Genomic DNA, 23,157 nt, shown 5'->3' with positions numbered 1-23,157 from the left:
CTTCTCCACAATATTAGCAAAAAAAAAATTTAGCCTTCCAATCAGGTAACCTTAGCTTATTCCACTGACCAGGAAACAGTTTGGATCCAACTGTTCTCTTATAAAGTAGTGAGCTTTTATTATCATACCTGTTTCCCATCTAAAAATTTTAAAACAATCACTAAAAGGTCTCTGTTTGTATGTTTATGTGTGTCTTTTATAGATATGTGACATTTTCTACCTCTGAATGGCATTGTTAAAATTATTTTGTAAACAGCTCTATTTAATTGACTTAAAAATAAACACTTATAAATAAAGCATTTCTAAATCTCAGCAATAGAACAGAAACTAATACAAATGTTTTTCAGGTTCATGTGATCTAGGATAGTTTTCGGTAAATTAGACATACAGCTTTTATCCTATCTAGGTTTCCTAATCAAATAAGTTCCTGTTATCCCTGTTATCAAAGTTGTCAGTAGACAATAACTTGAAATAATGACTTTGTCTAATGTTTTATAAAAGTTCTTGTGGGTAATCTAAACATAATTGTTAAGAACAAGTAAACTGAATAGATGTAAATAAGATAAAGTTTTGAGGTAAACTTTTAAAATAGTTTGCCCAAGGGACGCCTAGGTGGTTCAATTGGTTAAGCGTCTGCCTTCGGCTCAGGTCATGATCTTGGGGTCCTGGGATCAAATCCCGCATCGGGCTCCTTGCTCAGTGGGGAGCCTACTTCTCCCTTTGCCTGCCCTCCCCCTGCTTGTGGGACAGGCACAAATAAATAAATATTTGTGCTTTCTCTCTCTCTCCCTGGCAAATAAATAAATAAAATCTTTAAAAAAAAATGGTTTCTCCAAATCATTCTGGGGAAACCTGAAGTCTTAGTTTTGCTACATTGTGATGAGTTAAGTTAAATTCACTGAATATTTAGATAATTTCCAATAAGACAAAATTATGAAACATTATTTACTGAAACATTAATTTATGAATAAATTATGAAACATTTATTTACTTTTGACTTCCTTAATATACAGAAACTAAAGATAAATTTAGGTCTTTTAGTAAACATGTTTTATGCTTTTTAAAAAAAATTATACTATAAAAAACACATATTTCTAAAAATCATAAGAAGTATTGATTAGTTTGCCAATTCATAGAATGCTAACATAAAATACAGTTCACAATCATTTACTTTTTAGTTAAGGCTGCTAATAGTTTAGAATTCTAATTAATATATGTGGTTAAATCTACTAAAAATAAGGGAAACATCTCCATATGCAGAAAAGTAGGATGTGTGCTTTCAGTAAAAGAAAGTATGAGGAAAAAATAGACAATCTGATTGAAAACGGGCAGAGGACGGTTCTCCAAAGAAGACCTACAGATGGCCAGTGGACACAGGAAAAGATGCTCAGCATCATTCATCAGCAGGGAAATGCAAATCAGCACTACAGTGAGATACCACCTCACACACATTAGAATAGCTGGAATCAAAAAGACTAGAAATAACAAGGGTTGGTGAGGATGTGGGAAAAAAAGAGAACCCCTGTGCACTGCTGGTGGGAATGCAAATTGGTACAACCACTGTGGAAAACAGTATGGAGGTTCTTCAAAATATGAAAAATAGAAATACCATAGGATCCAGTAATTCCACTACTGGGTATTTACCCCCCAAAAATCAAAATACTAATTTAAAAATATAAATGTACCCCTATGTTTACTGCAGCATTATTTATAATAGCCAAGATATGGAAGTAACCCAAGTGTCCATCCATAGATGAATAAAGAAAATGTGGTGTATACACATGCACAGGAATATTATTTAGTCATAAAAAAGAATGAGATCTCACCATTTGCAGCAACCTGGATGGACCTAGAGGGTATTATGCTAAGTGAAATAAATCAGCCAGAAAAGACAAATGCTGTTTGATTTCACTTATGTGTGGAATGTAAAAAACAAAACAAACAAACAAAAAGCAGAAACAGATCCATAAATACAAAGGACAAACTGATGGTTGCCAGAGGGAGCAGGGCTAAAGTAAAAAAATATAAGGGGTTACTAGGTGGCTCAGTCAGTTAAGCATCTGACTCTTGATTTCAGTTCAGATCATGATCTCAGGGTGGTGAGACTGAGCCTCAGGACAGGCTCTGTGCTCACTGGGGAGTCTGCTTGAGATTCTTTCCCTCACCCTTCCCTCCCCCCTGCACTTACACACACTCTCTCTCAAATAAATAAATTTATCTTTTAAAAAAAGAAGAAGAAGGTATGAGGAATGGAGATACATTTTTGTTGAAGAAAAAAAAAAAAGAAATTTTGTCCTAAAGTGAGGCTTGTTATTTACAGAGGGAAAACTTAGGATAACATCTGAATATAGAAAAAAAGTCATAGAAGTTTTGTGGTAAAGGAATCTTTGAAAAGGAATTTTAATGTGTGGTCAAGTTGGCTAAGATTAAAATATATCTAAGAATGAGTTTTAATATCAAAAGTACACAAATTAGAATTTGGTTTTTCTCTCTGTTAAAAGGGCTGTTCTCTTAGATTGTTGATCTGCTTTTTTTTTTTTAAAGATTTTATTTATTTGAGAGAGAGACAGAGACAGAGAGCATGGTGGGGGGGGTTGCAGGGGGACAGAGGGAGAGGGAGAAGAAAACTCCCTGCTAAGCAGGAAGCCTGATGTAATGCAGGATTCAATTCCAGGACCCTAAGATCATGACCTGAGCTGAAGACAGATGCTTAACCCAAGTGCCCCTGTCCTGCTTTTAATAAGGAATTGTAAACAAAGGTTTTCTTCACCTTTAAAATAATCTGTTAGAAAAACAAAGATTCTGTTTTGTCTTTATCAGGTCTTTGATTACTTAGAAAAAAATGAGTCTTTTCAATAATAAAAAAAAAGCTAAGGCTTTTTTTTTTGAAGATTGTATTTATTTATTAGAGAGACAGAGAGAGCATGAGCAGAGAGGGCATCAGAGGGAGAGGAGCAGAGGGAGAATCAGGCTCCCTGTTGAGCAGGGAACAGCTGAGGGACTCAATCCCAGGACCCCAAGATCGTGACCCAAGCGGACGGCAGATACTTAACCAACTCAGCCACCCAAGTGCCCAAGGCTTTTTTTGTAAACTTTTTTTTTCTAAGATTTATTTATTTATTTCAGAGAGAGAAAAAGAGCGTGCACTGGGGGTGGGTGAGACAGGATGGAGGGAGAGGGAAAACAGACTCCCTGCTGAGCAGGAGCCTGACTGGGGCTCAATTTCCAGACCCTGAGATCATGACCTAGGCTGAAACCAAGAGTCAGTCCCTCAACCAACGGAGCCACCCCAGCACCCCTAAAAAAAGCTAAGGCTTTTTTTTTTTCATTTTTTAAAGAAGATTTTATTTATTTATTTTAGAGAGAGAGAGAGTGCACATATGTGCAGGGAGAGGGGCAGCGGGGGAGGGAGAAGGGAAGGGAGAGAATCTCAAGCAGACTCCAGGCTGAGTGCAGAGCCTAGCACGGAGCTGGATCCCATGACCCTGAGATCATGACCTGAGCCAAAACCAATAGATGCTCAACTGACTGAGCCACACAGGCATCCCCTACTATTCGGCATTGTGCTGGAAAAATCTGAAGTCATGAAGGGGAATATCCGTGTTAGAGTTAGAAAGACACTCTATGGATAAATTACGTAGAGACTTGCATTTCACTCAAAGCTCTTTTATAGGCAATAGTGAGCCATGGAAGTTTCCTGAGTGTGGAGGGACACTGAAAAGTTAGAGGGGGACAGACAAACTTGGTTGGTCCCTGCGATGGTGGAGGAAGAACCTGTGTCTCCCGGGTTTATGAAAGGAGACCTGCTCTTTTCATTTGTCCTGGGCCAATCCACACACGGGACGAGACGAGCATAGCACTTTGCCCTCCACTCAAATTTGGGCCAACAAAAGCTAAGGCTTTTTATGACTATTTAACTTTCTATATTTGCTTGTGAAATTTTTAATTCTCACTTAGGTTAAATGGATAACTAAGTATTGTTTCACAGTGACCTATGATCTTATTTGGCCAAGTGTCCAAGCCTTTTAATATTTTAGACAAACTTCTCCAAAAATTAAATTCAAAGTGAAGTCTTTTTGACCTTGAACTAACTTTGAAATTTTGCAGAGGGTCACTGGAATATTTCAAAGGATTTGTTCTCTCTCCTTACAGAAAGGGATGTTAAACAAATTAGGTTTATTTGATGTGTTAAATTATATGGGAAGGATGTCAAATAAGTGATGATAAACCTTCTTAGATCACATTGCATGGGTAAATGTTATTAATATAAGTGTTCCAAAAATCTGATAAGTCCTTGTATGCTATCACTCATTATTTTAGTTATTATTTCAAGATGTGGAATGTCATAGAAATAATCAAATTTCCTTGTCAATTCCATTATGATGAATTCTCATTAGATCTGTAAAAATGGGCATATTGAAATCCATTGTCATTTACAATTCTTGCTGTACTCAGAGGTTTTACAAAACTTCCTGCAACTGTGTTTCATCTTCAGAGATATTTGTGGAAAGGAATCTGACAAGTACTCTAGAATACAGGTTTCTGATAACTTTCAGATCATACAATTAAACTGGGTAAGAATTTCCAGACCTGGTGGAAATATTGAATTCAAGCAGAACAAGAAATAAACTGAGGGAGAGGATTATAATATTTTATGACTCCTTCTTTAAAACATCGTTGGTTTTCTATTGTTTTGCTTTTCCAGATTTTAGGAAATCCCTTCCTCTTTTCTCTGAAGCTATTAACAATTTGTTAAGATATACCTTTTTGACCAAAGATGAAACATTTATTTTTTCTCCTACCTGATGCCTCCAGAATTCAAAAACTCTTGAGTATTCTTTTCATGACAAAATAATTAGTTATTTACATAAGTTCAATAAGAATGTTCTCCTTGGAACAGGACACAGCTGGAAATACTGGCTGTATATATATTACTAAGGCTTTGACTGGCTTGTCACATTTGAGACAGATGTAAAAGTCCACCTGCTAACTTGTTTACAAGATTCCAGCAAAGCAGTCTTTAAAAAAACTTTCTCAATCATTGATCTTGCTACACTTAAAGGAATAATCAGGTAAAGCTGAATACAACAAGTTAGTTTTACTACCAAAAAATGAGGATAATTGGGGAGAAAAGAAATTATGTTTACATCATTGTCTACATTTGATTCAGATTTTGTTAATTTTCTTGGAGGTTCTGGTGTGGACCTACCCTGAATTCTTCTAGTTTCCTTGAAAATCTGGTTACAACTCTCCAAACTAATGTTTCCAACTTTCTCCCACCCTTCTGATTTAGAATCAGTAAAAACAGACTGCCCTTGAATCTCCTTACAAGGAACTAAACCAGGTCCTCCTCACAACTCAGCAGCCAAATTTCAGGGACTTGGATAGGCATCTCACAGCTAAAGAAGGCTCCACCTGGCATCTGGTCCTGCACAGATGATGCAAACCTCCAAATCAAATTGGCAAGGAAGAGAAGCAGCTGACATGGAGGTAGACTGTGTCCTCCCAAGATCAAGACTTCATATTTTAACTAAACATAAACCCCCTTCTTCTTCACTTTCTTTCCTTTACTCTGACACTGACCTGAAAAGATGATGTCAGCATCTGAATCTCCCAGTCTTAACATTGTTAAGGGGGTTCAACTCTGCCTTTCACACTGCTGGATTTGTCATCAAACACTCCTATCTGTCCATTAACAGGGCCACCTTAAGGGGAATGATTTGTGCCTATAGGGTTTGTCTTTGTCTGTGATGGTTTCATTCCCCTTGGGCCTCCAGACACAGAACCTGAAAAAGCTTGGAATTTCCTAAGTGATAGAAGTGTTAGGAGTGTCTTTCATTATTCACTTGCAAGGGCCTTTGAATCCTGCCTGAGTTTTTGTTAATGAGATGATTGGTGGCAGGTAGCCCCCCTGGATAGCTTCAGGGTGGGGGGACAGGTGACCCAACCCTATGATTAGAGTATTGGAATTTTTGGCCCCACCCCTTATCCCATCCCTGGGGAAGAAAAAGTGGGACTGGGGATTGAGCTAATCACTAATGGCCAATGATTTAATCAACCATGCCTACATAATGACTCTCCATCAAAACTCTAAATGCAGGGGTTTGGAGAGCTTCTGACTGGTGAAGCTGAGAATGGTGCATCCCAAACTCCACAGGGTTATAAGCTCCCATGCTCAGGACCCTTCCAGATCTTGCCCTATGTATCTCATCTAGTTGTTCAGCTGTATCCTTTATAATACATAGATAACAGTAAATAAAGTGTTTCCCTGAGTTCTGTGAGCCAATCTAGTGAATTTCTGAACCTGAAGAGGGGTTGTGGGAACCACTGATTTCTGGCCAAGTTGGACAGAAGTTTGGATAATCTGGAAATCCACTGCTCGTGACTGGTGTCTGAAGTGGAGGCAGTCTTGTGGGGATGAGCCTTTAACCTATGAGTTCTGTGCTAACCCGGGGTAGTTAGTGTCAGACTACCCAGCTGGTGTCCACTGAGAATTGGAGAATGGGCTGGGGTGGGAAAAGCCCACACATTTGGTGTCAGAGTGTTGTGCATACAGAAAGAGTTTGCTTTTGGTGGTAAAAGATACGTCCTAAATAAAGGGTCCACGTGGTACCACTCAGCCTCCAGGTTCAGGGCAATGGTGTTGGGAGACTATCCAGAAGATATGATCATCTGTATCTTCACCTACTACATCCTGACACCCTCTCCACTCTGGGTGACTGGTACCTATGCTGACTGACCCACACCTGCAGTGGGTCCCTGAGCTCCACCTTCCCCCCAGAAATCCCAATTTGCCTTATTCTATCCCTTTCTCCTCAGTACACATGAACTCAAATTTCTTCTCTAGGCTGACTGCATCTAGTATAAAGTCCTAGTTTATACTAGGTTGTGAATGACTAATGAATCATCTGACATTCTTCCAGTTAAGTGCTACTTATTAACTGAAAATGAGTCTCCAGTTGGAATTACAAGAAGGTGGGAGGGATATTTTTGGCAAGCCATTCTCCTTTTTAGAAGATAAGACAAAGGAGAAAGAAGACTCTGTATCCCAGTTTAGTTCCTCTCTTGATACCTATAACATCTGGGACAGTGGGCTCTCAGTACCCCATCAGCTAAACCTGTGAAGCTACTCCTAAAAGTGGGAGGGGGAGTCTCTGACAACTTAAGGTCCCTACATACTTGGTGACCATGGGCTGACCCAAGGCACTGTCTTAAGGCCTGGAGAAACATGCTGCTCCTTTCCCTACGTATCCCTCAGTCCATCTATGGATGATCCTGCCTCTCAGAGCTCAGCTAGAATTCATAGGCTCTGTCACTGCTGCATGTGAGGCCCCCAAGAGAAACAGCAGCTGTGGCATCCGTCTCCCTTGCACACCCCCCAGAGCCTCCCAGGGGGTCAGCAGTGTTAGGAGACTGAATTTTCCACCTGGCTGATCCCTCTCCCAGCTAACTAAGTAGGAGTTCAAACTGACAGCCCCCAGGCCAAAGCCTGCCCTGGAAGGTATTCTCTTCCATCTTCACTATACTTCTTAAATTGAGGTTCTCTTATGTAAAAATCTCGATTTCTGGCCTCTCTTGAAAAATATCAGAGGACCCACATTCACTCTTGTGTGTCAACATCTGGTAGGAACTGAGTCAGCAGCATCCCCCTCCCGGCACAGTCTGGTGCTTTTTAGCTGGTTGTGTTCCCACCAAAACTACCTGCCCAACACCAGAAAGACCCACCCATTCACACCATTCTTGTCATTCTTTCTGGCCCTATAGGTTTTTTACTTTGTGACTTAACAGTTTTTCTGCGTTTTTGTCTCTAAGATGGCCAGTGAACCCTGCATTTTGGTATTCACACCTTTGAGTGACATCTCCTTGAGGGAAGGCTGGACTACCTGACTGGCTTCCAATGAACAGAACATGGCAGAAGTGATGGTGTATCATTCTCAAGATTAGGTGGTAAACAGACTCTAGCTTTCATTTCTCTTATTTTCTCGTATCGCTGGCCTTGGGAGAAGCTAGTGGCCTCGTCCTGAGGCCAGCCCTGTGGAAAGGGATGGAGACCTGCCAAGGGAGTTTGAAGTAGGCTCCCCACCATTCAAACAGTCTGATGAGAATGCAGCCCAGCCAACAACTTGACCGCAATCTCCTAGCGACCTACCACCAGAGGCACTCAGTTAAACCTAGATTTCTGACCTGCAGAAACAGTGAGGTATAGATATTTGTTGTTTTAAGTCACTAAGGTTTGGGGCAATTAGTTGCATAGTGATAGATAATACAGCTTCCAGTGTTGTTGTGAAAGTGGTTTTCTGCTTACCATGTAAAGATGTTGGAAAGACTATTATCCTGGGAAATTAGACTCCATACGTTTCACCTGTCTGGTGAACTTACTGGTGACAGGCCCACGTGCAAGGATTTTGTCAGTCTCTAGGATTTGACTTTAGGTGTCAGAGCAATATCCAAAATAGCATTGCGAGGCTTTTACATTATGAAAAAGAGCCTAGAAATTAATGCTATTAATATATCCATGATTCCACAGGGAACAGGAAGTTTCTCCTCTAGGTATTTAAGTCAATCAACTCAGAACAAGCTTTCCCATAGTTCTACAACCTCACTGAAGAAATTCACTCTTTAAGGCACAATTCCTGGTTGGAGAAAGCCGGGGACAAGGAAAGGGGAGGGTTGTAGAAGAGGTAGGGAATAAGCCTTTCAGCATTGAATAAGAAACACTATTTAAAACTTGAAAATAAGTCCAAAAAGTGGGTGAGACCTATCTTTTTTGATCAAGTGTTTAATGCTATGAATTTTCCTCTGTCCTCTGCTTTAAGTGTATGCCATTGATTCTGACAGGTAGTGTTCTGATATTTTTTTAGAAATTCTGTAGTTCCATTTTGTATTTCCCCTTCCACCCAAGAGTTTTTTATTAGGGAGTTTTAAAATTTCCAGGTGGAAGAACCCTTTTGTTTTTGAGCATTACGCTTGGGTATTATTTGACAAAGTGTCCTAAAGATTATTTAGTTATCTGGGGGGGGGGGGTGTACCTGTGTTTGAATTTGCTATGTGTAACTAATGAGGGGCTCTGGCACTGGGTGGCTATGTGTCAGCCTGGGAATTTCTGTTCAGGGGGAAAAAGAGAGAGAGATTATACCAATGGTTAGAGTTTTATTGCTTGTAGAACTTTAACCACTTTTGATTTTACCTAAGTAAACTTATTACAGAAGGACTTTTAAAGTCAACTACAGATATATCACGTGTCTAAGTGTTCTTTGAACCAGCTTGGTGCTGGTTTCCTGGTTTCATGCATGGGATGAGTAAAGCGTTGACAGATGTTTATCCTATATTGTATGAGAGTCCTGTTTTAACGTTTTGAAAATTATACACAGACATAACAGTCCTTCAAATCTACATCTCCCTCTTCAGTATCCTCCTAATAATGAAAACTCAGAGTTACAAGTAAGCCTAGAAAAATATATGGTTGAGGAGAACCAGTGAAATCTATTTTACTCCTGATTTAAACAAACAAACAAACAAACAAACAAACAAACAAAGTTCCTTGAAGCAGGTGAGAATGCATTGCAGCCCAAAGGCAATATGTAATATCAGAAATGAATGCCAAAATGTGCTGGAAAAACTACCCCATAAAACCATGAAATCCATTGCTTTTTGAAAACACAAATGGGAACTGTTAGTTCGTGACATTCCTGGAAAGTCACACTAAGGGACGTATGTGTGTCCTGGAGGAATCTGGAGCAGAGGGTGACACATGCATGTGAATCCAAAAAAAGCCAACCGCTCTTCCAGAGAGAGGTCACTGTCCCCATGACCTCTCCAGAAGGAGTTTCTTGGGAAATCTCACTGGAACAGGGGGAAAGGGATCACAGTGGACCCCTCAGGGGGGCTCCAGAGGGTGGAGTGCCACAGGAGAAAGTCAGGCCAGGTCCAATTCCCATCCCTCATATAGACTAACCCGCCACACTTCAACCTCCGTGGGCCTCAGTTTACCCATCTGTACCAGGAAGCACTTTAGACAAGATAAAATGTAACTCTCCACTGTCCAATATGGCAACCACCAGCCATATGTGGTGACTGAGCACTTGAAATGTGGCTAGTCTGAATCGAGATGTGCTCAGTGTAAAATATATACTGGGTTTCAAAGGCATGGTACCAAAAAAAAAAAAAGAGAGAGAATGTAAAATATCTGATTAATACTTTTATATTGATTACAAGCTTACATGATAATATTTTAGATATGCTAATTTAAATAAAATATATTATTAAAATCAATTTCACTTTCTTTTTCTTTTTAATGTGGCTACTAGAACATTTTCTTTTTAATGTGGCTACTAGAACATTCAAAGGCATGGTACCAAAAAAAAAAAGAGAGAGAATGTAAAATATCTGATTAATACTTTTATATTGATTACAAGCTTACATGATAATATTTTAGATATGCTAATTTAAATAAAATATATTATTAAAATCAATTTCACTTTCTTTTTCTTTTTAATGTGGCTACTAGAACATTTTCTTTTTAATGTGGCTACTAGAACATTCAAAGGCATGGTACCAAAAAAAAAAAAAAAGAGAGAGAATGTAAAATATCTGATTAATACTTTTATATTGATTACAAGCTTACATGATAATATTTTAGATATGCTAATTTAAATAAAATATATTATTAAAATCAATTTCACTTTCTTTTTCTTTTTAATGTGGCTACTAGAACATTCTTTTTCTTTTTAATGTGGCTACTAGAACATGATAATATTTTAGATATGCTAATTTAAATAAAATATATTATTAAAATCAATTTCACTTTCTTTTTCTTTTTAATGTGGCTACTAGAACAACCCCTGTAGCTGGCTTTGTATTTCTATGGGACAGCCCTGCTGCCTCTCCAAGTGTAAGTGTCCAGGAAGAATTTATTTGTGGAAAACAAAAGATACACCAAATACCGACGTCAGCTCTGCTTTGCAATATTATTATGAATAATTATCAGTACGTCATCTGCTCTGACCAAATCTCTAATCTCTATTTCATTTTCACTGCAGCACTTAGTCCTTTCCTGATTGCAGACTGTTGCACGGTACCTCCCTGGATGCCTGGCATGTGAGGTGATGTCTATTCACTGCCCAGGGCGCAGTCAAGAGATCAAGGGCATGGCACTCATACCTTTGGCTTTTGAGTGTCCACAGATCCATGTGAGGATTTATTCCGTGAAATTACTGACTAAAATGTGATTTGGGTTCCATTCATTCTTCTGCAAGCCCTTGCTCTCTCTGTCCCTGTCACACAACAGTGAATTGCGGTCCTGGGCTGCGCATGCAAAGAAATGACTCTCACACCAACAGCAGTCTGGAGACTTGAATGCTGGCAATCACTGACACCCAAGGTGTGAGGCTGTGCCAGTTCTGGATGATTGAAAATCTTCCTGCAGCCAGAATTTTTGAAAAAAGAGTAACTTTTCCAATTCTGAGGAGGGACTGATAGTGAAGGGAAGGGAGTTGGGGTGAGGGGAATCATCACCCCTGGTTTATCTGTTTCATAGAGTCTGATTTTAGCAATTAGGTCTCTTCAAAACTAGTCACACTCTATTCTTTATGGTGCCAGAGAGCTCAGTTCTATGGCTTCTCTGGACCATCTGAAAGACACACATGATGCACCTGTTATCCAAACCCTTCCAAATGACCAAAAGAGGATTTCTCAGACTTCACCCCCACTGCTGAGGTGGGCCCTCACACCCCGCAGCTGGTTTGCAAGCCCAGGCTCAGGGAATCTCCCTACAGAATGAGCAGTGGGGAGGCACAGGACGGTAGGATCCCTGTTGTCAAAACACATTTTCTTCCTGGTCAATTAAGACCAACTGTTCCCCTGTCCCAGAGGCAAAGAGAGGCTGGGAAGCAGGCACTGAGAAACAGAGAACTCTACTAACTTGTAGTTGACGCAGGGCAGGCTCGCCCAGGCATTTCTGGAAGAAATCAGACTGTCGAGTGGGCAATACACACTGGTCCTCTTCCGGAATTGGTCTCTGCTGTAGAGGCTCCCCATCGGGGTCAGGGACACAGTGACAAATGGACAGAACAAATCGCTCAGGGCAGAGGTCAAGTTATGAATGGAAGTTTACTTCCTGGTCCTATGCTGGGGCCACCGCTAGGCCTTCTACCACAATTTTATCTTCAGACAAAAATAAAGGTAGATGCCAGTTCAGACCATCTGAGTTCCTTCGTCAGTGGATAGAGGGCGTCTACATTAGTCCGGAAGGGCAGTTGGGAGTGTGGCGGAGGGGTAGAAGGAGAGAGGATGAGGAGGGATGGACAAAGCCTGGAGTCTGGGCCTCGGCAGGTTTGGACAACAGGAGCAGACCCAGGATGGCACCGTGGCAGGACCAGTGGAGGTAGAATGGGGAAGCATAACCGGAAGATCTTGAATGTCAAGGTGAAGAGTGCAGACCCGGTCCGGCCCAGTGGGGGCCAGCGTCTCTAAGCAGGCAATGTGGATGAGTGGAATGGTTTCGAAAAAACCAAACACGCTTGGTGGGGCTGCAGACAGGTTACGAGCATCCTCCATAGTGCCCCGGAATGAAAGAATGAGAAGGGAAGTGGGGAGGTGGATGTAGGAGAGGGAGGAGAGTGAGGATTTGGGTGACTTGAGAGGAATCTGCCAGCACTAGGCATCCGGATGGGCTGGGGGGGGGGGCGTGGCTCAGGGGAAGCTGTGGAATTCAGGAAAAGGAGAGATCAAATCTGATTATGAGTGTCTCTGCTAGCGCAGGACCATCTACAGCTTTGCCAGCCTAGATGATGACTTCCTCGTTCATGCAACACACCCTGGGATTCCTATAGCAACAGGCGTCAACTTCTATAGTGAGGGGCAGATACCTTTGGCTGCCTTGTCCAGGGCATCACCCATCTCCCCCTATAGATTTTCACAGACACCTTATAGATCAGGAAGATGAATTTCTCACCAGTGAGTAAGGAAAATTCACAATGGCACTAGGAAGGACTGTGGAAAATGTATTTGTCCAGCATAGGACTTTTGTGGCCAGACTTCTGGGATGTGATTCCACATGAACAATAACCACGGGGCATTGTCAACCATCCCAGAATGCTCAGACCATCTTTGGTGGCCAGTCGAACAATCCCAATACTAAACATATAATGAATCATAAGCAAAACAAGGCTCCATGTGAGAAGTAAACGGGACTCTGAGAATATGTAACCCAATGTGGCATTCCAGAGAAATCTTTCCTGAGAAAGTGGCCTTTGATTTGCAAGCTGAGGTTGATTCCATATTACGTAGAGAGGTGGGGTAGGTCTAAATTTTGGAATGACTCTCTTATTTCCTGCCATGCTGGTCTTCACATATACTAGTAATGCCCTATAACCGGACAGGAGAATTTCATGAAGCGTGAGAATACTTGGTTACATTCTGGGGTCACAGTGGAATTCCACATGCATATTGTCCATTTCTTGGTTATTAGGGCTCATGTGATTTTGTGTGAAGTGTAGACAACTGAAAGACAATCACCAAACCTCTTTTTCATCATTATCTTCCCCTATCCAACTTGTGTTTTTAAACCAGAATCACTAACCACTGGTGGCAAGCTTTGATTTGTGGTTTCCTATCTGTCCTGGCTCACGGAAATGACTCAGATAAGTTGCAAGACACAAGGGTGCCTTACCCCACCTTCCTAGATAATATGGAGTCAACCTCAACTCTCAAATCAAAGGACACTTCCTGAGGGAAGATTTCTCTGGAATATTCTCAGAGTTATACATTATCAGAGCCCCTTTTACTTCTCACATGAAGCACTGTTTTCTCTTTTGATATTATTATGTGTTTAGCATTGTGATTATTTGATCAATACATTTATTTGCCACCAGACTGAAAGATCCATCGAGTCAGGGATAGCTTCTGGTTTTTCTCTCCCTAGTGACTAGTACAGAGCCTGGATGATCACACATGCTTGATAAATGTGAATTGCAATAAAGCATGAAGAAGCCAATGGGTCCCAGAAGGTGCTAAATGACAAAACATCCCAGCAAACCAAACTCTATCTTGGCATTTTTAAGATGAACCCCCAAAGAGTCAGCATTAAATGTTCAAAGGGCAGCTGACTTCTTCTTTACAGCTAACTACATGCCTGAATTTTGAAATCATCAATAATATTGATTTACTATAATAACTAATAATAATAGTATTCCATCATTAATTATGGAATAGCCATAGTAAAGAATAACAATGTCTATAAAGAAGAGAAAAGAAAGAAGCATAAAGTAACTATATCATTTACTTGAAGTATGTAACTTAAACTATTTAAGCTCTGGGGGAAAAAAAAGGAAGAAAGAAAGAACACCAAGTTAAATAGTACAAACTACTTGGCCAACAATTTCCTCAAGGGCATCTGACTCAGGGAAGATGAAGGAGGACTTGCCCTCAACGGGGTCAGGCAGGCCTCTCACCTCTTGCCTGACTGATTCTTCCATAGGACACAGACCAGAAATACAAACTAACTGCTTTACCTGCCGTCCAACTGAAAAAAACAGTAAAAAAAAAAAAAAAAAAAGATTTTCCCCAGAACTGCAGGACACACTGACTACCATGGACTTAACAGGTAGTATTGAGTGAGTCCAATATGGACCCTCTTCGGGAATTTCAAAGGCAATTTTGACCATACTTGATTTTCTCCTTTTGTTTTGGCTTTAAAATCCAACTACCATGTCAGATTCAAGCCCACCACGCTTCCTGAGTGTAAGGTGGTAGTTACGGACTAGCCACTAGTTAGGATGATGTAGGCAGTGCCTTGGGTTAAGGAGCGGGGTGGGCTCGTCCCTTCTACCAGGATGAAATAAGTATCTCTGCCTAAGACAGGATGGAGGAACTGGATGAGTCAGGAGCCTGGCGGGTTTAGTGCCTGGCCTACAGGGGACTTGAAGAGCCCCTTGTCTGGCTCTCGTGGGTGGATGCTGTACGGGTTTGAATCAAACTTGGGTAAACGGATAAAGAACGGAGACTACTAAGTCCACAGCACAGAACTATGAGGACGGAGAATGGAGACCATCTGTGTCAACACAACTATTTCTTCCAGGATATTCTTGCCCAGGATGTTGAGGCTTTAAACCAATAAATCACTTTACTGTTTGCAGCAGGAAATTCCTACAAAACAATTTGTCCTGGCAAAGTTTGCTCACCTGGGAAAAGCTTGCTTATCAAACAACAGTTAACTCGCCAAGATTCTATTCAAGACCATTGTCTTGCTGAATCCAGCAACCCTGAACTATGATGTCACATACTCTGCTGAAACCCGATCAATTCTCTGCCTTGAAAAATGCAGCTCAAAGGGCAAGCACCCAGACCTGTAAACCTATTAAAGATGACTCCTGCCTTCCCACCTGCACACCAGTGGAACTGTGTCAGGGTGATGTCTGTCCTTACCGTGGTCAGCTTATTGAATTTAGCTTTGCTGTATCACCAGGCTCTTCAGATGGATTTTTTTGGAATCCAAAACTGATACAATAAATCAGGTTTTATCTTTTGCAAGTGGGAAGCATATAAATGTAAGTTAATACATACTTATAGCCCATCAGGATGGGATAATTAGTAAACATTGTCAGTTTTCCTCGGTAATTAAGAGGCCCCTATTATCACTCTTCCTTTGGGGGAAAAGATCTGGTGTTTGAACACCTGCCTAGGACAGATTTCAAATGTACATTTTACCTCCGTTTTTCTACTGGCTTACATGATTCTGTGTTTTCCAAATTTTCTACAGTGAGGAGGCATTATTTTGAGGGTGAGTGAAAGGATACAAAGTAAAAGCCATAAAGAGGAAATGAATTCCCAAGTGCAAACTTGAAATGACCTCCGAGTCTTAATTTACAACATACACACACGGAGTAGATCAAACACCCATTTGGACTCTTGTCTCATTCATTAAGCTTGCAAGATAACTTTCATCCATTAACATCAATATCCAAATAGGAAAGTGGTATGGTTTTAATCATGCTGCTTTGGTTCTCTCTTGCCTGATCACAAGAGGCCTCTAGGTATTTGATAAATACACCAGCAAGTAACATTCAATCAGTCTAGGGTGAGACCTAGGAAACTGTTCTTTGTTGCTGTTTTTTAATGAGGACTTAAGTAACTCATACAATCAAGCAAAGTGTGAAACACACTTGCCTACAGCATCGATTCACTGGAATGCAAATTCCAGCTTCTATCATAAAACCATCCAGCTGCAAAAGGAACAGCTGAGCAGTTGACAAAGATTGCCTCCACTGTTTTACACAAGGTGGCATCTCACAGCTCCTGGATCCTGAGCCTGCCTTGGAAGCACTAAGTCACCAAAACTCCAACCTACTGTAAACCCGGTAACAGTTCGCAGCTGGGTTCAGGCGAGCTGCCCCCCCCCCCCCCCAGAGCTGGCTCAGAGCAGCCTTCCCTCCACAGCTCCCCACGCAGCCGGGCAAAGTGAGTGAGCCGGCCCATTAGCAATCCTAATCGAGGCTTCCTTTTACCTTAAAGAAACTTCCTCGCTTGTCCAGACCGCGGGCGCCCATGGTCCAAGCTGACATCTCCCCCGGCGACACTCTACTGCACGCCCGGGACTCCTGAAGGTAGAGACATTTTTAATGGTTAGTCCAGCCTGTAGGAAATTCCTTTCTAAGCCACAGAACACTCACAACAACGGTCCTGCCAAGATCTTTTTCCGTCAACAACACAGTGCCATTTATTTCCCACCAAAGCCCTTCCATCCCCTTTCAGGCTGATTTCCTGCCCCAGACAGCACAGTTCCTAGTCTGTGCCCCACCTCACTGCCCCACCGCCGGCTCCTCCAGCTGACGCAGAAGGACTCTGGCACTGCGGAAAGTATAATGATTGCTTTGTGTGTTTGCTTGACCTCACGCTCGAGTCCTAAAGGGATCAATATTAGATGTCACCGTAATCTGCTCTGAAGCTTATGGACTTAATGTGGCTGAACACAGACCGACAGCAGAAGAATGAGGCCCTGCATGTCCCAGGAAATCCTGCTGGAATGGGATGAGGTCATCATCAGCTCTGCTAGCCCTCTCCCCCAGGCAAGGTCAACACAAGGGCACTGGCAATAAATCCCTTCATTTTCTCCTTAGAAATCAAAGATAGGGATGAAATCCTGTGTCCCTGTTTACAGAGATTAGTTTATATAAGAAACAGCCCGGAAACAGCTCCATGATAACCCAAGGGGAGGGGGGCGGGGCACTTTGGAATGTAGAGAAAAATTTAAAGGCATGATATGATTCTGAATCATAACTGTGGCCATTTCAGCTTGGAATTTCCCTCACTTGAGCATTAAAACCCGATAAGCCTCCCTCTCAGCTACAAAGCCTGCAGTGGCCACTTCTAAGTAAAATACATACACACCCAAGCAGCCAGCCTCATCCCAGCGAGCAGGCATCGAAGACTTGGGGGCGCATCCCCAAACCTTCCTTACCCAAGGAGGTAGGACCAGGAGCAAATATAAAACTGTTCTCCCACTCACCATAACCTGCCCAAGATAAAGCTCGTCCTTGACCATGACCAACACGGTCGGTATAAGGACAATAAAGTGAAAACATGTCACACCACATTAAGGAATATTAAAAAGGGTTCAACTGCGGGGGAGGGGGAGGAGACACCAAAGCCACAGTAGCTGCTGCCAGTTTGCTAAAGCTGTTTCATTATTAGCTGGGGGACAGAGAGCCAGCAGCTCCAAAGGGACTTTTCAACAAGTGGAAAAGCGTAATTACTTAGCAGAGAACTACATGTGCATTAGCGAGTAACGCTCTTTGGAAAGGGGCTCATTTTGGCCCCAAGATTAGCTTCAGTGTTCACATTCATAGTGGGCTCCACTGATCTGTGGAATCCCATCTAGGAAGATAGTAATGCAGTGCACACCCACCCCTCTTTCCGGAAACTTCACCTATTTTAGTCCTTTCTCCACGGCTCGGTCACTTTAAAGGCTTGGAGATGCCTTCCCTGTGTTTCTTTCCACTTGCAATCCCGCTGGGCCGAAGGCCAATGCTCCAAAACCTCCTGAGAAGACTGGTGAGCTTTCCTTTGCAATTGTGCTGACTCCAGAGCTTAGGGTTCTCGGACTCAGCAGCTGAATGGAGCCCCAGCTCCAAGGCCTTTGAAGTTCATCACTTATTAGCAAAATCCACAGATTGGAGCAACTCCAGAATGAAAACACAGTGCTGCGTTCAGAACCAAGAGGGGCATGGGAGCCACACCGTCACCTTGGGGAGCAAATGATTAACTGTTTCAATGCAGAAGCACACACATTTAAAAAAAAAGTTTCTTGAAACCAAGCCTAAAATTATTTTCCTTTCAGACGTTTTCTCAGCGAGGGATTTGACATCGTACAGCAGTTAAGGAACTGCCTGGAGAGAGCCAAGACTTCATTCCTCATCCAGACCTAAGTCTCTTTGTTCTGTTCAGAAGATTTCCACAGACAAACCCCTTCTGATGAGCCATGACAGGCAGGGAATTTTGCCTATAGCAAGGGAGCAGTTTGGATTCCAGAAGTTTACCAGTTTAATTAGCTGCCTGAAAATTGCATGCATGCACTTCAAACTCCAGTGGTCCTCGGTGAAACAGCCAGTCTTGATTCTGTGCGTGTGGGACGGACAGACTTATCACATTTGTCCAAGAAAATGCAGGTCACCTCCTCCTTCTTTTAAAGGCTATTCCAGGAGGAAGATGACAGCGGGTGATAAGAGCAGGTGGCCAAGAGCAATAGCGGTCCTTCCCATTGAATAAAATCCAAGTGGACAGCACATCATTGATTATCCTCATTTTAAAAAATTAAAGTTCTTAAGGGCCCAAAAGAAGTTCTGGCTTAAGGCCCTTCCTGTTGTAGCAATAGTTTCCTTCCCAAACCATAACCTCTAACACCTAAACTCAATATGGACAGAAATTTAATCTAACTTAAAAGGATAACTTCTTTCCATTCATGGTTCCTCACCCCTCCCTACCCCGAGGGGTTACACCAGTAGTTTGGTCGGAAAACCACCCCAGTAACAGGCTAGACAGAGAAACAAAAAAAGGTGCAACAGTTTGAGAGGTTGTAAAATCCCTCCAGATTTATACGTTGGGAGGTTGCTCCTTTCCTGGATTCCCTGAAGGGTAAAGTGGATCCTTGAAAAATGAGCCCATCACTTCCATCCAGTGGATCTTTTCAGATGCTAGCTAAAAGCTAGCAAAAAAAAAAAAAAAAATAGCAGGAGGAAAAAAAGCCCTAATGGGACACTGCAAATATTCTGGAGCTGCCAAGCCTTTTCAATAACACCACTGAAGGAATGTAAACGAAGCGGGTTACTCCAGTCAGCTAAAGGACAAAGGCAGGAAGTGAATATTCTTCTCTCCCAGATACCCCAGCCTCTGCCACTGGAGAGTAAACCTAGCTGTGGCTTTTCATGTGGCCCCAAAAGCCACTGCTGAGGTGAAGGTCTGTCCTGACTTTTCAGCATAGACTCACCGAGTGGTCTGGCGGGCTCTGGGCTGGCTATCCGGTGCATTCTACTGCGAACCACTGAGGACAGGCACGGAGGCACCGCCGCCCAGACCCTGGCTGCAGGCTAGGTGCAGGGAGAGGGACACTGAGTGCCTAGCTTCCAGTTCACTGATCAGCGAGGCTGGGTTGAGCCACTGGCACTCTTGCAGCTTTTGCTGTTCTTGGTCATGGGCCAGATCTTGGCAAGACAGGAGGGTCCATGGTGTAGACTCCTTCCCCCCTCTAGTTTCCCCTCCCCCCTCCATTTATTTAGTCAACCTACCCTTCCTACTTATTTGCGTCAGGTCACAAGTGCAGACCCACAGGAGAAGCAGAGGGACACTTACACAGGCATCCGCTACTCACAAGTCCAATTTGCAAGAGACTTCACCTCTTCAAGCCATGGGTTCTCAACGCCGAGCTGCTCTGACAGTTGGCCACAAAAGCCTTCTAATCACTACCTTTCTTCTTCTCCTTCCTAGCAGCTGAATGAGACGAGGCAAAGTGGACTTCAGCTCTTAGTAAACAAGATCTCGTTATTATAATTACTTTACAGCCAAACTGACTGAAGAAGGAGAAAGTGACTCACCCCTGGGCATCTGTCAGGTCAAGGCCAATCCCGAGAAATGCAATCACCTTTTTGCCCAGTCTTAAGTGGCTCTGATGACGGCAGGTCTGTCTTTTGAATGCTTTTCATCCCATTACTAAGAGGAAAAGCCAGTGGGGCGGCTCTGCGTCTGGATCCAGGGAAGGTTTCTGAATATTTCCATAATTATCTTTGTATTACCAGGGATTTAACAAGCTGGACAGAAAAACTCTATTCCAGGCTCTGGGTTGAAAATTCAAATTATGCGAATTTTTTTTCAAATTATGTGAATTTTAAAAAAATGTTTTTCTTTAAGCATTTTGTATCACTGTCCAGCACTGATTTTCCCTCAGTTGATAGTCAAACTTTTTTTTAAAACAGTTTAAGATTATGAATTTTTTTCATTGAAAAGAGAAACTAATTTGTGGGAAGAAATCAGAAGCGAAAAACTGTACTCCCATTCCTCTTACTAATAACTGTGTTTTTATTCTTGATTTCATTTTTTTAAAAGATTTATTTATTTAGTTGAGAGAGAGAGCACAAGTGTGGGGGGGGTGGGGAGAGGCACAGGGAGAAGGACAGAGAGAATTTCAGACTGCCCTCTGAGTGTGGAGGCTGATGCGGCGCTCAATCTCACGACCCTGAGATCATGACCCGAGCCAAAATCAAGAGTCGGATGCTTAACTGACTGAACCACCCAGGCGCCTCTAATAGCTGTGTTTTTAAATAGAATTGGGAACACTGTTCAGTACTTCATTTTTCCCAAAAGTAACCAAGGATCATAAAATAATTTTTTCTTTTTTTTAGCAAGGTGCATTTCTGCCACTTGTAAGACTGGCCTGACAATGGGGCTAATTCCGATAGAGGCCTATCCCTTCCATCCTTGAAAAACTGGTGCCTCACAGAGACTCTCGCCATATCCATGCTGCATTAGCTTTGCTGGTGTCCACGTGGCCAAGGTGTGGAACACTTCCACCAACGGCAATGCATGCCACCTTGGGCAACAGGTAGGCAACTCAACTGGCAAGAAATTCCTGCTTCTCTTGGATGGGAAATTGCCTCTCTCACCTCCCACCCAATGCCCTCCTTTTATCTCTTGGACCATTCAAGAATTAGCTTCCTGCTTCCCCCTCTTCCATACCCCTGCAGACATTCCTATTCCTCCCTGGAGTGAGTGCTTCTCTAGAGCACAGCTCAGTCCTCAAGACTGTTGTACTCTGCCCACCGGGAACAGGGCTGAGAAGGGAGAGGGGGTGCCTACCCCCAGGTGATTTTCTTCTGGCATTTCAAAAGTATGTGACTTTTCAACCTCCTCACTTGAAAAGCTCCACGTGGTAAGTGGTAACCACAAATGTGCAGTGACTTCGCGTATACAATGGGGAAGCCTCCTAAGCCACATTGGCTCTTAACCCGAAGGAGGCCATGGACAGGGAGCCACACACTCCAGGTCTTCCTCAGGGTTGACCTGTTAACCTGTGAGCACCTGATTTTAGAACTTTCTTTTCTAAGGCTCTCTGGCCATGATGGGAAGAACTGTATGGTGGTTAATTTTGTGTAGGTGGTTACTCTTCATTGGAGGTTTATAACCTAGCAGCTCTTGAACTGAGTCTACACTGCAGATACAACAGATACACTTTATTTTTTAATTTTTTTAAAAGATTTTATTTATTTGACAGAGAGACAGAGACATCCAGTGAGAGAGGGAGCACAAGCAGAGGGAGTGGGAGAGGAAGAAACAGGTTCCCAGCAGAGGAGCCTGATGTGGGGCTTGATCCCAGGACTCCAGGATCACGCCCTGAGCCGAAGTCAGACACTTAACAACTGAGCCACCCAGGCGCCCCACAACAGATACACTTTAATAATACAAGCCCAGCATGGGGCTTGATCCCAAGACCCAGAGATTATGACCTGAACTGAAGGCAGACACTTAACCATCTGAGCCACCCAGGCACCCTAAGTAATACACCTTAAAAAAAGTTTGAATTAATGGACTCCAGAGACCCTGAATCAACAATTCATGTAATTGAGGAGGGGAGGTCAACACAAAGTGCATGACCAAGCACGTAGCCACTGGGCCACTGGACTTCAACCCTTCTGGAGAACTCTGCAAGCCAGTATAGACCATGCCTCAGAGTAGTGTCAACTGAGGGACAAGGGAGATGAGGAAATGTCCAACTGCCCCCAGTCGCTGGTTGAAAGCTGCCCCCAGAAAGCTCTAATTCACCAGCATTTCCACCATGCCCCTAGTGTAGGCAGAATAGGCTCTAGTGGCCAAAGAGAGCCCTTAGGCAAAGTTGGCAGTTGGAAAGCAGGCCAGCATGCATGGAAATGTTAAGTACCCAAGGGATATGGGAAGGGCTTGGCAGTGGCTGCCTCAACTGTCCACTTTTTAAAAATCAGGACATTTGCATACATTTTGCATAAAATGTAGATATGTAGCTTCTCTGGTCACACTACATTGTCATTCCAGCACAGCCACAACTGGTGGACTCTTGAGTGTTCTCTTTAGATGGGATATAAGCTCTTTGGGTTCACCAGTGCCTCTGCCTGCCTCACTCAGATGCCCTGACTGACCCAACCACACCCCTTATAGAGCACCTGCCCTGCCCATGTTTGCCTGATAAACAATGTGAGTGATTCTGCTCACTCCATTCCCTCAGCTGATCGGACCAGCTATGTTACAGCTGACCCAGGCTAGTATTTCATTGGCTGTTCTCAGATGAAGTAGAATCTTCTGTTCAAGATTTTGAGCCGAGAGTCACAGGGTAGGTGCTTATGCTTGAAAGTTGGATTTGGAGCCATATGCCAGCTCAATTTATAGTGAGCATATATCCTGAGTGAGCAGATACAAGGGCTACTGGTCCCCGTGGGCCAGGAAGGGAGAATGCACATGTGCAACTGAGTCTTGACCTCAGGCCATTGGCCTTATAGGTCCCACCAGGCCTGGCAGTACCAAGGTTCAACACATCTTGTATCTTGACAATAAATGTTCCCTTTTCTTGAGTAGTTTGGGTGGATTTATATTCCTTTCCATCAAATATGCTTTGACCAGAATAGCTTTCAGAAAGATAACCAT

General features: G+C 42.6%; 1 protein-coding gene and 1 long non-coding RNA gene across 10 annotated transcripts in view; both read right to left on the bottom strand.

Moving 5' to 3' along the window:
• The window catches only part of RIN2 (Ras and Rab interactor 2), a 239,755-nt gene that overhangs the window by 95,505 nt on the left and 121,093 nt on the right, over nucleotides 1-23,157 (bottom strand). For 4 of the 9 annotated variants that reach the window (XM_045809820.2, XM_045809811.2, XM_045809827.2 and 1 more), the window contains one exon: nucleotides 16,503-16,595. In XM_045809820.2, the coding sequence (XP_045665776.2) occupies nucleotides 16,503-16,595 (93 nt within the window). Of the gene's footprint in view, nucleotides 1-16,502; nucleotides 16,596-16,795; nucleotides 16,967-17,902; nucleotides 18,952-19,480; nucleotides 19,723-19,842; nucleotides 20,603-23,157 lie in introns of those variants that run through there. The other 5 variants (XM_045809857.2, XM_045809852.2, XM_045809845.2 and 2 more) reach the window with 5 other exon arrangements.
• Nucleotides 2,274-16,396, bottom strand: LOC148108074 (uncharacterized). Its single transcript, XR_015720969.1, has 2 exons — nucleotides 10,831-16,396; nucleotides 2,274-10,717 (listed from the first exon to the last, which is right to left on the bottom strand). It is a non-coding gene; the product is annotated as an uncharacterized LOC148108074 (long non-coding RNA).

The sequence above is a fragment of the Ursus americanus genome, chromosome 22, assembly GCF_024610735.1.
Source record: "Ursus americanus isolate L20-20 chromosome 22, mUrsAme1.1.p, whole genome shotgun sequence".
NCBI classification, from domain to species: Eukaryota; Metazoa; Chordata; class Mammalia; order Carnivora; family Ursidae; genus Ursus; species Ursus americanus.
The sequence above is the reverse complement of the archived record's forward strand: the minus strand, read 5'-3'. Positions and strand labels throughout refer to the sequence as shown.